This window comes from Pangasianodon hypophthalmus, chromosome 6 (genome assembly GCF_027358585.1).
Source record: "Pangasianodon hypophthalmus isolate fPanHyp1 chromosome 6, fPanHyp1.pri, whole genome shotgun sequence".
Classification (NCBI taxonomy): Eukaryota; Metazoa; Chordata; class Actinopteri; order Siluriformes; family Pangasiidae; genus Pangasianodon; species Pangasianodon hypophthalmus.
The window spans coordinates 4,046,417-4,062,511 of NC_069715.1; the positions used below are offsets into that span (position 1 = coordinate 4,046,417).

The window sequence follows — 16,095 nt, forward strand, 5'->3', positions numbered from 1 at the left end:
AAACCAAAAAGATGTCAAGAAAATTGTACAGAGAAAGCTGTTCTTTATCTGGGGGTGATCAGAATCACTTTATTAATGACAGGTTGCTGATAATCATGTTTGAACATGAGTTTGAATGTGATAGGTTAATTCTGAGCATAGTTACTTGCACTATTATAAAAAGGTGTGCACACCTGTGCAACCAGGTTGTTGTAAGTTTGTTTTTCCTTTTTCCCTAAAATGTTTTTATTTGTTTTTCAATTACATGTGATCTGTTGGTTGCTAGATCACATTAAAGGTAGATAGATTTTCCTGGGTTCACTTAGAAGCAGGAAGAAATCTGTGTTCACTTCTGCCCCAACCTCTGTAGCACCCGGGGAAGAGAGTGCCAAAGAAACACACAGAGTCATTGTTTGAATAGCAAAAGCTCTTCAGAGTTTACTGAGGCAGAAAGGGAGTATTTATACAAAAAAGATGTAGTATTCTGAGTTATCTGTGTGCAATATCTGCAGAAATAAAGACGTCAGGCAAAAAGCGTCAGCAGAGAACAGTAGTGTTGGTTATGTCACGGAGTGTCCGAGCTCAGAACATGTTTATCAAAACAGAACAGAAGAAGAACAAAAGATATCATGAGGTCAACACAGGGCATGCCGACATACATTCATAATATATCAAAGGTGGAAAATGATCTGATGTGATTTATCTTGGTTCCACTTTTTGCATTACAAAAACCTGCAATTTTAACAGGGAGGTGTAGATTTTTTTATATTCAGTGTATGTCACTTAGGGCCAAAGACTTCATTAGTTAATCAGATAGTGTTTGAGAGGGTAAGTCTGTCTACTCCAACAATGTGTCTACATTATTCATGAAATGTGAAGATACTTGACACAGTGCCAAGTGTGGACAACTATTCATCTGTCCACTTGCGATTGGTTGACCTGAGACAGAGGTCTGAAAGTTGACCGTGAACACTTTGAAACATATTAGGCATCTCAGAGTGGCCAATCATTAAAGGCAAAGAAGACCAGAGGACAAAGAAAAGCATCGACATTTCCCATAACTGCTTCTGGGGAACCCCATGGGAAAATACAACTTCAAAACATATTTAATTAAGTCTCAATAGTAAGATCATATGTACCTATTTTATTTGCCCTATAATCTTTTTCAGTTGATTGAAAGTACCAAAGGGGCAAGTAGGAAAACTTTTCTTGTTTTGTTGGTAATTGCTCCTGGTGGGCCTGGTGTCCAGCCAGAAAAGCAGACAGTCTTCTTTTCAGAACAGCCTTCCTGGTACCTGAGGGATTGCTCTCACAGCATACAGACACTAGCACCTGCCACACATGTGGGAAAATTATTCCTGCAATAACAATAATAAATTGTAATGTGACATGTTTTCACATGTTTGTGGCATTGGTTTGTGAAATGATAATTCACCTGTGTGTTTAATATCCACTTGGGAACTCAGGTCAGATCCGAAATTGAAAATACTTTTTGCCTCAAGCCCAAATGACTTTGTTGTGAAGCTTCTCTTTAGGGTAGTTTGCATCATAGTAGCAGATGATGAACATTTTTTGTGAGCCTTCACAGATTTCTCAGTGTGCAACTTGCAGTGTAATCATCACTGCGGATAAAAGAACAGATTTAAATGCTATTACATATTTAATCTTTAGATTTTGAGGACTCTAACTAAAAGATATTATGAAGGTTACATATTGCATGCTAGAGTGGCATCAATGCCATTCCCCTGCAGCCCTATAACCGACTGCCTGTAGCTGATCTCTGTGAGACTCAAGGGCCATTATGACCTTTGTAGTGCTTGACAGCATCCACTATTTTTACTTGTGATGTCTGAAGGAAGAGGCCTTCCAGTACCCTCCCTTATGTACTGCCATAATAAATGTGGCAATGCTAGTTATTTGTTATTTGTTTTCTCATGTACTTGAGCAGCTGTACCTGTGTTCTGAAGAAAGTTATGTATACACAGACAAACAGAAAACTGTGAACTAATGTTTTATATGCTTTTGCTCTCATTTGTTAAAGTTTATAGCTGAAATAAAACTGTAAAAAAACAGTTCGGTTTTGGGGCATTTCAAATTTACCTTAACAATATATAATAATTTCATAGGATACATACATGTGTATTGTGTTATATTACATTAAAATTTGAGCAGATTACAGCAAAATTGGACAGTTGCTGAATTTGTGACAAATACAACATTGCATTCAGCCAGTATTTTTATACTGTAATGTTAAAATCTATTATTTTGCAGAAGTACAGTTACTTTTACTGATGATAGTCCATTGACACTGCACTTACAAATGTTAAATATTGAATATGTAGTCTGTGTGGTTTGACAGCATTTTATATCTTCCCTAGGTTGTGATCTAAGGAAGGAGCCACATTATGGCTTAAGCTGGGGACAAACATGATTTAAAGAAAAAGCAATTTTGCATGGAAAGCTGTTTCAAAGGATATGTGACAATATACCTGTATGTAACTGTATGTAAAAAAAATGATACTGTAAATTTAGACAAAAGGTATCAGTTTATTTATTGCAGTATTGGTACATGATTATACTAATCCTCTTTAATGGCTTTCATTTAAGCTAGAACATGCACATAGGCTACATAATTTAAGCACAGCATATTAATAGTGAATATGTATACAGTTAAATCATCTAGCAGTTCCTTTACCCATCATCTCCTTTTTAGTGTTCTTCTCTGGTTTGAGTATGATAATGTAACACTTTGGAACAAATATGCAGAATAGTAAACCAAAACTTGAAGCTAAAATGGCAAATATCTCTACAGCAACAGTGAATTTCCCAGGAGAGCTGACATAAGCTGGAATAAATGTGATCCAAACTGCACAGAATATAAATATGCTGAATGTAATGAATTTGGCTTCATTGAAATTGTCAGGCAGCTTGCGGGCCAGAAAAGCCAAGATAAAACATAAAAGAGCCAGGAGTCCTATATAGCCCAGCACGGCCCAGAAACCTATAGCTGAGCCTACATTACATTCTAATATGATCTTTTCCTTGTAGTACTTCATATTTTTGTAGGGAAAGGGAGGAGATATTGTTAACCAAAGTACACAAATAATGACCTGTACAAGCGTGAAGGCAAGTACACTGAGTCTCTGCTGTAGAGGCCCAAACCATTTCATTACATTACTTCCTGGAAGTGTAGCCCTGAAGGCCATTAACACCACTACTGTTTTCCCCAGAACACAAGAAATGCAGAGGACAAAGGTGATCCCAAATGCTGTATGGCGCAACATACAGGACCATTTAGATGGCTGACCAATGAATGTTAATGAACAGAGGAAACACAGAGTGAGTGAGAAGAGCAGCAGGAAGCTCAGTTCAGAATTATTTGCTCTAACAATTGGTGTGTCCTTGTGTTTAAAGAAAATTACAGCAATGCAGATGGTGAAAGATACTCCTAACAAGGAAAACAATAAAAGAATGATTCCCATTATTTCCTCAAATGACAGGAATTCCACCAGCTTTAAGACACAGGTAATTTTCTTGTCATTAGACCACAGTTCAGGTGGGCACTTGATACAAGATATAGAATCTACAGAAATAAAAAAAATAATATTAAATTAGCAATTTAATTGCTTGAAATTCTATTGTGTTTATTAGCCTAATAAATAATAATTGAAGAACACAAATACTCATTAGACCTGTTATATTACTGATTTCCCCCTCTGCACAAGGTATACAGTCAAAGCAGCAGACTGGCCTTCCTTTCTGCACAGCCTTCCTGGTGCCTGGGGGACAACTCTGACTACACACAGAGACTGGCACCTGGAAGCCATTTTTATTGTATATATTTATTCATAATTTCTAAAATATTTACTGTACATACTATCTGTTTATTCAGAGTTGTAATTTACCTGTGGTTTATTGTGGGCCCAGACTATGCTGATGTTGTTAAATGACAGCTGAAGGTGTGTTTGCAAAGAGCCATCGTAGAAGCCCACTTTAACAAATGCTATTTTACCATCTTTGTCTTGTTGCCAGTTCAGCAGTTCATACCTTGCTGCTGGGTCTCCGTTCTCATCAAAATATACATCCTCTCCAGTTGTAGTGGTAAAATGGAGTTTCTTCAACTCATTGACTACCTAAGAAAAGCATTGGACAATTATCTCTAACAAATATAAGTACATGTTTTTGATCATATTATATTGTTACACTTACCTGCCATGGTTTATTATCTGTTATGTTTGTACACACAGTAGGACTTTGTTGTCCACTGTCCAAATTTGAGCAGCCATGTCTGTTATGCAGTGCATAAGCCAAAGCATACACTGCCTTGTAAACATTATTTGCGAGTCGTAACTCTGAAACATCTGTATAATGGTTTTGAACTTGACTGAGACTTTCATTGCCCTTGCACATTTGTTTCACCTCAACACTGTCTTTTGTGGGAAATTTACAATCAAATATTGTCTCCCACAACTCCTTGTAAATAGCTACATCAGAACCTGGATTATGTTTGGTCAGAAATCCCCCTAGGCCATTGATTTGAGCTTTTGGGATAGCAAAACCCATGGATCCTTTCAGAATATGCTGCCATTGAACATTAGCTGGGTTTATATCAGAAATCCAGGACTCACTTCCAATCCACTGGAACCCAGTCATGTTCTGTAAGGCCATTTCCTTTAGAAGAACCCCAATGTCAGAATATGAGACAAAAGCGACAATAACTTTGGAGGTTGAAGCCTTGATAATCTCAACTACTTTCAGAATTTTTTCTCTGGGATCTGTCCTAAAGAATGCCTTGGAATACTCAACACAGACTCCCTCATCTTTGGCTGCAGTGATAAAATCATTTATGCCATTAATCCCATAGTCATTATCACTACATAGGGCCCCTACCCATGTCCAGCCAAAATACTGGACCAACTTAGCCAAAGCTCTGCTCTGGTAGTAATCACTGGGAACAGTTCTAAAGAAAGATGGGTATTTCTTCCTGTCACTTAGGCATGCACATGTTGCAAAGTGACTGACCTGAAATACAAAGATTTCAACAACATGCAATTTACTTTGTACTTATCTTTCATTATTAGGCATATTCATAATTATCCATTAAACATATAAGCATAACATATTTTTTGTATTAAAAAACTTATTAAGCATAAGATTTTTTTTTAAAATATAGTTTGTAAACATAAAAGAAGAGGTCTTACCACAGGTATGTTCAAAGGTCCCACAGTAGCAGAAATGGCAATAGTGGAGCTAGATGATGTTTGTCCTATGATTGCTTGAACTGTATCAGATTTGGAGCAAGATATTACAGATGTATTTTCTTGATTTCCATTAACTAAGGACAAGGAGGCTCTTGTAGTCATTTCTACTGATCCACATGAATCATATATTTTATAACCCAATCTGACCCCAGGAAGAATATCAGTTCTGTTGTTGATTTCCTCAATGGCAAATACCATTGTTTGTGCATTCTGAAATTCACGGAGGCTTAAACTACAGGACCAAGAAAACAAAAGCACATGTATTTTCACTACGCACCATAAGTACTAATATACTAACAGTTTTGTAAATGTTATAAAATATTATAAAATATTATTTTATTATAAAATAAAATAATATAAATAAGGAAATGTTTCTGGTTTCTTAAAATGAATAGATCTTGAACCAATTCCCCTAATGTGCCCTCACCTTATGCATTTTGGTTGCCTGGGCCCAGATGTAAAGTTTTGTGCTCTCTGGTCCACTTTGATGTGGAAGGAAAAGATACCACCAATCATTACATCTCCATCTTTGCTAAGTTGAGGTGGATTGGGCAGCCCTAATAGGCTGCAGGGAGGATCAGCTGCTCTTACCTGAGTGAATAAAAGCCATGTGTGCAGGAACCTCATTCTCACGCCTCCCTAAATTCCATAACCAATGTTTGGGCTTTTATATAACTCTTTGACTCCCAAATTGACCAGACCCTTGGGTTTTGGCTTAACAAGTTCATTACCTCATAATTTTGCAATGTTTACTACAAGGCATGCATTTTATTGTCTTACACTGTTATGTGAATTTATTTACAAATGTACACTCACATAACACTTTATTAGCAACACTTGTACACCTACTCATTAATGCAATTATCTAATCAGTCAATCATGTGGCAGCAGTGCAATACATAAAATCATGCAGATATGTGTCAGCAGCTTCATGATCACATTGCACATGGGGAAACAATGTGATCTCAGTGATTTTAACTGTGTCATGATTGTTGGTGCCAGACAGGCTGGTTTGGTTTGAGTAGATTTATAACTGCTGATCTCCTGGGATTTTCACACACAGCTTTTAGAATTTACTCAGAATGGTGCAATAAAGAAAAAACATCCAGGGAGTGGCAGTTCTGCAGACAGAAAGCCTTGATGAAAGAGTTCAATGGATAATGGCCGGAATGGTTCAAGCTGACAAAAAGGCTACAGTAACTCAGATAACCACTCTGTACAATTGTGGTGAGCAGAAAAGCATTTCAGAATGCACAACACTTTGAACCTTGAGGCGGATGCGATACAACAGCAGAAGACCACATCGGGTTCCACTTCTGTCAGCCAAGAACAAAAAGCTGAGACTGCATTGGGCACATTCTCACCAAAACTGGAAAATGTAGCCTGTTCTGATGAATCTCGATTTCTGCTGAGGCACACAGATGGTAAGGTCAGAATTTGGTGCAAAATGCATGAATGCATGGACTCAGCCTGCCTTGTGTCAACAGTCCAGGCTGGTGGAGGTGGTGTGATGGTGTTTTCTTGGAATACTTTGGGCCTGTTAATACCAATCAATCATTGCTTGATTGCCACAGCCTATTTGAGTATTGTTGATGATAATGTGCATCCCTTCATGGCCACACTTTACCCATCTATTTTCATCAGTCTACTAGTCAGATGCCATAAACAGAAGACCTTTTCTTGTAATGTATAAAACCCATTTACCACATTAGCCTCGGCCCTACACAGCACCTGTAAAGAGCTCAACAATGAAGGATGGGGCTGCCACTGGGATGCTTTACAGCCGAAAACATGTTATATTGAGCAATGACTACATCAGACCATGGTGTCCGAATGTCAGTGTCAGTTTCGCCATCAGTTCCCAACCTTTTTGGCTCTTACGTCTTTGTCAGTATTAAACTATACAAGGGGAACAGAACCCGGAAATTGTACGGGGGAACAGAACCCCAATCTATCCCAAAAATATGAACTATTTTTTTTTTTATGCTCTTTGTAACTACATAGCTGACAAACAAACATACGGTGAGCAATAGCTTATAAGGACTTGTGCACTGTTGTAGATGCCCTCCCTTTCCATAACCCTGCACCTTAGAGTAGATGAAATGAATTTGGCCTCATCACTACCATTTAGAGGGGTTTTTATTGAGATGGTCATTATGGAATTAGATGCAAATTTGACCTTCTCCTTCTTTCTGATTACCTTAGCCCTTCATGGCTTTTTGTCTGGTTAACTAGCTAAAGGAAAAACAACATGGTTTTGTGGAAAAGCAGACTTGTGTGCTGTCTTTCCTTCACACCAGTGAACCAATACAACCTGGCAGTGCCCAGCTGTCCACCACAATGCCATATTAAAGAAAGGTTCCTACATACATTGCCAGACAGATATTTTGCTCCCACCCTCCCCTATTGTACAAAAGTTACTGGAGGCCAATTCTATGAAATCAGCTTCAATAACTGCTTTATCCTAGTCAGGGTCATGGTTGATCCAGAGCCTATCCCAGTAACACAAGGCAGGAATATAGTTTTGAACGCCAGACAATCCCAGGGCACTATGCGCACACACACACAATGGCAATTTAACATAATATAATATAACATAATCAATCTGCATGTTTTTGAAAGGTGGGAGGTAACTCTCCACACAGATTTACAGAATGGACAAGGTTAGAACTTGTTTAAGTGGGATACTTCCTGTGAGAAGAAACTACTTGAGATTCTTTTTGTCTTAGTTTTGACTCCTCTGAAGCATTTTCCAGAGTTTGATCAATCAAATAAGTGATGGCTAAAATGGGAAGAGTCTGCAATTATATTCTCTGAATACTTCCATAATCTGGACATGTACAGTTTACTGGTGGATGGAAGACTACACAGGTTATCTTTTCTGAAGAGTAGCTAACACGCTGCAGTTTTATATTGGCTTAAGCAAAAGCAGCACCAAACCAGACAATTATGGAGGATGTCAAAAAGGACTCATTGATATATGTATAGAACTGTACCAGTCTGGCAGAGACGAACTGTTTTGAAATTGTTTTTGAGACTGTTTCGCAGAAAAACAGCCTTTGCTGAGCCTTTTTTTTAATGATGCAGGTGATGTTTCCATCCCATTGCTTGAGATGACGGTGACAAGATATTTGAAGGGCTCAGTTATTTTAAGAGAAATTTTAGAGAAATCATCTCCTGGGTTTTTTGGGTGTCCAGATTATTGTGCCTGCACCAGGTCATCAGCTGTTAAACCTTGCATCTATATGGTCTCATCATCATTGAATATGAGGCCTGTGAGAGTGGTGTTATCTGCAAACGTGAGGAGTTTGATGGATGGGTCTTTAGAGGTGCAGTCATTGGTATATAGAGAGAATAGTAGCATGAGAGCACACATCCCTGAGGCACACATTCCAGGTGAAATTTTTCTTCAACTTCAGCTGTCTAACAGAGGCCTGCAAATTTTATGGCAAAATAAATTGGTATTTGGAGCTATCTGTAATTCCTTTTATCTTGACTAGACCCCCAGTCTCAGCTGAAGAGAAGCAACCGCATAGCATGATGCTGCCACTATCCGCATCACTGTGGGTATGGTGTTCTTTAGGTCATAAACTCTCTTGTTTTTGCTTAAAACGTATTGCAAAAACATCCCAGACATTTTGCATCTTGTCCCCGCCTGGTCATGGTCACGTGATGTACCAGGAAATGCGTCGGTGCACTCACACCATGCTGCCCCCGTACTGTGGTGAGCTCTCAAAATCCCAGATAATCAGTCCCCAGAATTACGTGGTGGGAAGGTCGAGGCCTAACCATTACCTTTATTCTATGTTTTTCCACTTAATATGTAATTTTGAGAGTCATCATCGGAGTAGGGTGCATATCCCTGTGAATACACCTTCTCCTCCCAGCAACTTTCCAAAGGCTTGTCTTGAATCAGGCTTGAATCAAGGTCTGCTCACTGCCTGAATCCACCAAGGTATTAATGTATACCTCCTTGACTACGAACCAACACTCTGTATGTATGCTCCGAATTGAGGGAGAGTCATGGGGCCACAGAGATGTAAAGCATCTGACCCACATCCATCCTTGAGCACTCTGCTTGGAAATGCCCTGGTTCTCCACAGACACAACAGAACTGCCCAGGCCTCATTCTAGCTCACTCTGACTCTGTGGCACTCTGGGGAGCGGGAGAAACACAAGAAGTTAATCGGGGTACAAAGAAGTTTGGGTGGACCCGTGCGCCCAGAGCACGGCCCTGGCTTGCCGCCACCAATGCCCATGACCATGTCAGGCTCCTCTACTGGTGGTGGTGAAGGGAGGAGCTCGGGAGGTGGCAGGAGGGCATGCAATGTCCCTGAGTTCATGCACTAAGACGTTATCCTCTGCCACTTGGACGGCCTCAGTGAGTGAGTCAGGTTGTTGACACTAAACCTACTCTGATGTTCAGGTTGGCAGCTGATGGACGAACTGTTCCAGTGCCACCCATTTGATGACATTCTCTGGTTCAGCAGGGTCCAGTCATAGCCAGCATTTGTAGGAGTCAAGGAGTCAGAGGGTAATTGTAAATGGCTGATCTCCCTCTTCTGACAGCATGGATTGGAAGAGCCGATGGCAAAAATCCATCCCACTCAATCATGCCTCTCCTCAAGGCTGTACAATCCAGCTGGAATTCTGGTGGCAGACCAAGGGCTGCAAGCTGGACTTCTCCCATCAGGAGGGCCTGAATGTGTATCCCCCACTGTCCCCAGTTAACTGTTTTGCAATATCACCATCAGTTAAAGTTGATCTGTGACTTTGCTGTCTTCATGGTGTTGTGCTTAGTAATCATATTTACACAGTTTCCTATGAATCTTGCAGAATCAACAAACCAACAAACTATTATATTGACAGTATTCCCACACTCACTTCTATATCTGTATTCTTCAGCATCTCCTTTCCTTTTTCATGGTTAAAGTTTCTGCAAATAAAATTGCAGACATCTTTAGGTATGAAATTGTTTTTTCATCCTCATGCAGTGTCATTCAGTGTCAGTGGCAGTCAGATTAGTAAGTCAGTCAGACAATACAATATAAGCCTGGTTTTAAAATGACAGCTTGGTACAAAAATTAAGTCAATATAAGGGAGTAACTGTTGATTATGTGTCTGTACAAAACAATTTGACAACATTATTCATGTCAATACACAGTCGAGACAGTGCCTAGTGTGGATGGCTATCCATCCATCAGTCCATTTGTGATTGGATCACCTGAGATGGAAGTTTGAATGGGGTCAAAGTTCAAAACATATTTAAATAATCCTCAATAGAAAGATTATTTTGATGGATATTATTTGCACTTTATCATTTATTGGTTGATTGTACCAAGTACAAAAAGGGCCAGGAGGAAAATGTACTTGTTTTGTTGATAATTGCTCCTGGTGGGCCTGGTGTACAGTCATAATAGCAGACAGTCTTCTTTTCACAACAGCCTTCCTGGTTCCTGAGGGACAGCTCTCAGAGCACACAGGCACTAGCACCTGCCACACATGAGGGAAAACTATTCCTTCAATAACAATAATAAACTGTAATGTGACATGTTTTCACATGTTTGTGGTGCTGGTTTGTGAAATCACCTGTGTTTTAAAATATCCAATTGGGAATTCATTTAAGATCTGAAATTAAAAAATATCTCTTGTCAGCCTCAAGCCCAAGTGACCTATTAATAAGCTTCTTGTCTTTCGGGCACATTTCATTATAGTAGCAGATGTCTATTTTTTATGGCCCTTCACAAATTTAATATTTTGAATCTTGCAAGGCAATCACCAATGCTGAAAAGAAATATATAAGTTTGAAGTGCTATTATGTATTTTATCTTTATATTTTCAGGCCTTAACATAAGAGATGCCATGAAAGTAAGCATGTTGCATGGTCGCATGCTATAGGGGTTGCCACAGCTAATTTTTAGGGGTTTTACATGCAAAGTGAATATGCAGAAAATGATCCCCCACAAAAACAGTCTTGTAAACCTAAAATGAAACACATCATTAAATAAGTTTTTTTTTAATGTATATATATATATATATATATATATATATATATATATATATATATATATATATATATATATATATATATATATATATATATATATATATATTTTACATTGTTTTTACATGTCCTCCAGTATACATTTAAACTCTTAGAATTTGTCTGAGGAACATGCTGTTGGCATGTGCCAATCCAGTGCAGTTCTGTAATCCTCTGTTTGTAACTTTCTCTCCAAGTTCTTTGTGAAATGTAAGGGACATTGTCACCTATGTAGTGGAATGCTTGATATTATCCACTTCCAATACCATTCCTCATGGACTGCCATAATCATTGTGGCTATGCTGTTAATTAGTTAATAATATTTGCTGCTTATACACTGCTGGGCAAAAAAAAAAAATGGGCCAAGCCCAAAATGGCAAAATATTAAGCTTTTAATGGTCTTAACAACAAATAATTGATCAGGAACTTAACAAAAATTAAACAAATACTGTAGATCTCCCCCTGCTCTATCAATCTTGAGCTTGTTATCAGGCCCTTGATGGGCTGCATAGGGTGTGGAAAATAATGACTAATCTCAGAAGATATTTTTGGAAATTTTTTTACAGCCAGACGTGTCAGTTTGAAATTTACATGAATATTTTCATCATTATCATGATTTTGTCTTTGTGTACAAGAATACTATGTAAGTGAATTTCCCTGTTTCTAGCTTTTCCCTAAACAGTTGGTGGCAAGTGGCGGCACAGGAGGTCACAGGAGTGCATTTGTTTAATTCCTGATAACTTTTTTAAATCATCTTGATAATCAATTAACAATGATTTGTTGTTAAGACCGTTAAAAGCTTAATATTTTACCATTTCGGGCTTGGTCTATTTTTTTTTTTTTTTTTTGCCCAGGAGTGTAGTTCCTATTGATGACTTGAAGACACGTTTGTGTAAAAAGAAATACAGAAAAGAACTGGGTTGTTAATTTTAATCTTTATTTGTTTGTTTGTTTTTGTTCTCATGTATTACAGATTGCAGCTGAAATAAAATGGTAAAAAAAGTCTAATTTTGTGCCATTTAAATTTTACCTTAACAATATAAAGATTTCATAGGGTGCATACATGTGTAGTGTGTTTTATTACAGTAAATTGTACAGGGCCCAGTTGCTGAATTTTTTCAGAGATACAACACTGATTATTTCAGCCAGTTTTCCATACAGTAATGTTAAAGGACATAAAACCAATCCCTTATCCTGCATGTGCACAGCTACTATTGTTGATAATAAGTCTTTGACAGTACACTTACAAATTAAAATTTGGGAAAAATTTGTAATTTGAAAGATAAGAGAAAGTTTTATGGAAAACCTGTCTTAATAGATATAGAAATTTATTAAAAATCTGTTCTAGTATAATATCTAAATAGATACATCACTGAGTAGGTGCTTTCCCCAACATTTGCTTTCTAGTGTTCTTTTCTGGTTTGAGTATGATTATATAACACTTTGGAACAAATATACAGAATAGTAAACCAAAGCTTGATGCTAAAATGGCAAATATCTCTACAGCTACAGTAAATTTTCCAGGAGAGCTGACATAAGCAGGAATAAAGGTGATCCAAACTGCACAGAATATGAGCATGCTGAATGTGATGAATTTAGCTTCATTGAAATTATCAGGCAACTTGCGGGCCAGAAAAGCCAAAATAAAACATAAAAGAGCCAGGAGTCCTATATAACTCAGCACAGCCCAGTAACCTATAGCCGAGCCTACGTTACATTCTAATATGATCTTTTCCTTGTTCATATTTTTGTAGGGAAAAGGAGGGGATATTGTTAACCAAAGTACACAAATAATGACCTGTACAAGCGTGAAGGCAAGTACACTGAGTCTCTGCTGTAGAGGCCCAAACCATTTCATTACATTACTACCTGGAAGTGTAGCCCTGAAGGCCATTAATACCACTACTGTTTTCCCCAAAACACAGGAGATGCTTAGGACAAAGGTGATCCCAAACGCTGTATGGCGCAACATACAGGACCACTCAGAGGGCTGACCAATGAATGTTAGTGAACAGAGGAAACACAGAGTGAGTGAGAAGAGCAACAAGAAGCTTAGTTCAGAATTATTTGCTCTAACAATTGGTGTGTCCTTGTGTTTAAAAAAAATTACAGCAATGCAGATGGTGAACAAGACTCCTAACAAAGAAAATGATACAAGAATGATCCCCATTATTTCTTCAAATGACAGGAATTCTACCAACTTTAAGACACAGGTATCTTTCTTGTCATTAGACCACAGTTCAGGTGGGCATTTGATGCAAGTTATGGAATCTAAGGAAAGAGAAAGGGACTATCAATTTAGCCATTTATGTCATTGCAATTCTATTGTATTTATTAACCTTATCAATAAAAGCTTTGAATCTTTCTGGTTTTGGTGTACATCATTGAGGAAAACCACTATTCATTATACCTGTTATATTACTGATTTCCCCCTCTGCACATGATATACAGTCAAAGCAGCAGATCGGCCTTCCTTTCTGCACAGCCTTCCTTGTGCCAGGGGGGCAACTTGGACTACACACAGAGACCGGCACCTGAAAAACATTTTTTATTGTACATATTTATTGATATTTTACTAAAATATTTGTTACATATTTGTTACATATCTGTTCACATCAATACTGTCATTCACCTGTGATTTGTTGTGCGCCCAGGCTATACTGATGTTGTTAAATGACAGCTGACAGTCTGTTTGCAGAGAGGCATCATAGAAGCCCACTTTAACAAACACTATTTTACCATCTTTTCCTTGTTGCCAGTTCAGAAGTTCATACCTCGGCGCTGGGTCTCCATTCTCATCAAAGTATACATCCTCTCCAGTTGTAGTGGTGAAACGGAGTTTCTTCAACTCATTGACTACCTAAATAAAGCATTTTAAACTCTTCAGTGACAATTTTTTTTTTTTCCAACAGGCTATATTGTTACACTTACCTGCCATGGTTTATTATCTGTTATGTTTGCACATACAATAGGACTCTCTTGTCCACTGTCCCTCTTTGAACAGCTATATCTATTATGCAGGGCATAAGCCACAGCGTACACTGCCTTGTAAACATTATGGGCAAGTCGTAACTCTGAAACATCTGTATAATGGTTTTGAACCTGATTGAGACTTTCATTGCCCTTGCACATTTGTTTTATCTCAACATTGTCTTGTGTGGGAAATTTACAATCAAATATCGTCTCCCACAACTCTGTATAAGCATCTACACCAGAAGTTGGATTAAGTTTTGTCAGAAATTCCCGTAGGCCATTGATTTGAGCTTTTGGGATAGCAAAACCCATGGATCCTTTCAGAATATTCTGCCATTCAGCATTGGCTGTGTTCATATCAGAGATCCAGGACTCACTTCCAATCCACTGGAACCCAGTCAAGTTCTGTAAAGCCATTTCCTTAAAAAGAACTCCAATGTCAGAATATGAGACAAATGCTACAATAACTTTGGAGGTTGAAGCTTTGATTGTATCAACTACTTTCAGAATTTTTTCTCTGGGATCTGTCCTAAAGAATGCCTTGGAATACTCAACACAGATTCCCTCTTCTCTGGCCGCAATGATGAATTCATTTATGCCATTGTTCCCATAGTCATTATCACTACATAGAGCCCCTACCCATGTCCAGCCAAAATGCCTGACCAACTTAGCCAAAGCTCTGCTCTGGTAGTAGTCACTGGGAACAGTTCTGAAGAAAGATGGGTATTTCTTTTTGTCACTTAGGCATGCACATGTTGCAAAGTGACTGACCTACAAAGATTTTAATAACATGTAATTTACTTTGTACTTCACTTTTATTATTAGACATATTCAAAATTAACCATTAAAAGCAAGGATTTTTTTTAATTTAAAAAAAGTAGATTTTACACACGAAAATAGATGTCTTACCACAGGTATGTGCAATGGTCCCACCGTAGCAGAAATGGCAATAGAGGGGCTGGATGATGTTTGCCCTATGATTGCTTGAACTGTATCAGGTTTGGAGCAAGACATTACAGATGTATTTTCTCCATTGCCATTAACTAAGGACAAAGAGGCTCTTGTGGTCATTTCTATTGATCCACAGGAATCATAGATTTTATAACCCAGTTTGACTCCAGGAAGTATATCGTTTCTGTTGTTGATTTCCTCAATGGCAAATACCATTGTTTGTGCATTTTGAAATTCACGGAGGCTCAAACTACAGGACCAAGAAACCAAAGCCACATTTATTTTCTGTGAGCACCATAAGCTGTAATACAGTGACAGGTTTACATTTGTTGTAATGCAAGTAATGAAAGAAAATGTTTCTGATCTTCTTAAAATGAATAGATCTGGAACCATGTTATAATTCCCCTACTGTCCCTCACCTTATACATTCTGGTTGCTGGGGCCCAGATGTAAAGACATGTGTTGTCTGGTCCCATTTGATGTGGAAGGAAAAGACACCACCAATTGTAACATCCCCATCTTTGCTGAGTTGAGGAGGATTGTGCAGGCCTAGTAAGCTGCAGGGAGGATCAGCTGCTCTCACCTGAGTGAATAAAAGCCATGTATGCAGGAACCTCATTCTCATCCCTCCCTAAACACCATGACCAGTGTTTAAGCTTTTATAGAGCTCTTTGACTCCCAAATTGATTAGACCCTTGGGTGCAGACTTTACAAGTGCAATACCTTATTAATTTGCACTACTTACTAGGAGGCACACATTTTATTGTATTACAGTATGGTGCAAATTTACATACAAATCAATATTCTGGGGGACATATTCTAGTGGTTATCACCGTTGCCTCACACCTCCGGGGTTGGGGGTTTGAGTCCCGCCACCACCCTGCGTGC

General features: G+C 38.4%; 2 protein-coding genes across 2 annotated transcripts; both read right to left on the bottom strand.

The window, feature by feature from the left end:
- Nucleotides 1-2,542: 2,542 nt before the first annotated feature.
- On the bottom strand, nt 2,543-5,865 carry LOC113534399 (extracellular calcium-sensing receptor-like). The gene is made up of 6 exons (XM_026927155.3): nt 5,668-5,865; nt 5,181-5,472; nt 4,189-5,001; nt 3,885-4,112; nt 3,672-3,795; nt 2,543-3,562 (listed from the first exon to the last, which is right to left on the bottom strand). Exons 1-6 carry the CDS (start codon nt 5,754-5,756, stop codon nt 2,655-2,657), a joined length of 2,454 nt encoding a protein of 817 aa, XP_026782956.3. The 5' UTR covers nt 5,757-5,865; the 3' UTR covers nt 2,543-2,654.
- Nucleotides 5,866-12,652: 6,787 nt separating this feature from the next.
- LOC113534400 (extracellular calcium-sensing receptor-like) lies at nt 12,653-15,405 on the bottom strand. The gene is made up of 4 exons (XM_053235084.1): nt 15,166-15,405; nt 13,916-14,143; nt 13,694-13,817; nt 12,653-13,554 (listed from the first exon to the last, which is right to left on the bottom strand). Exons 1-4 carry the CDS (start codon nt 15,325-15,327, stop codon nt 12,653-12,655), a joined length of 1,416 nt encoding a protein of 471 aa, XP_053091059.1. The 5' UTR covers nt 15,328-15,405.
- Nucleotides 15,406-16,095: the final 690 nt, after the last annotated feature.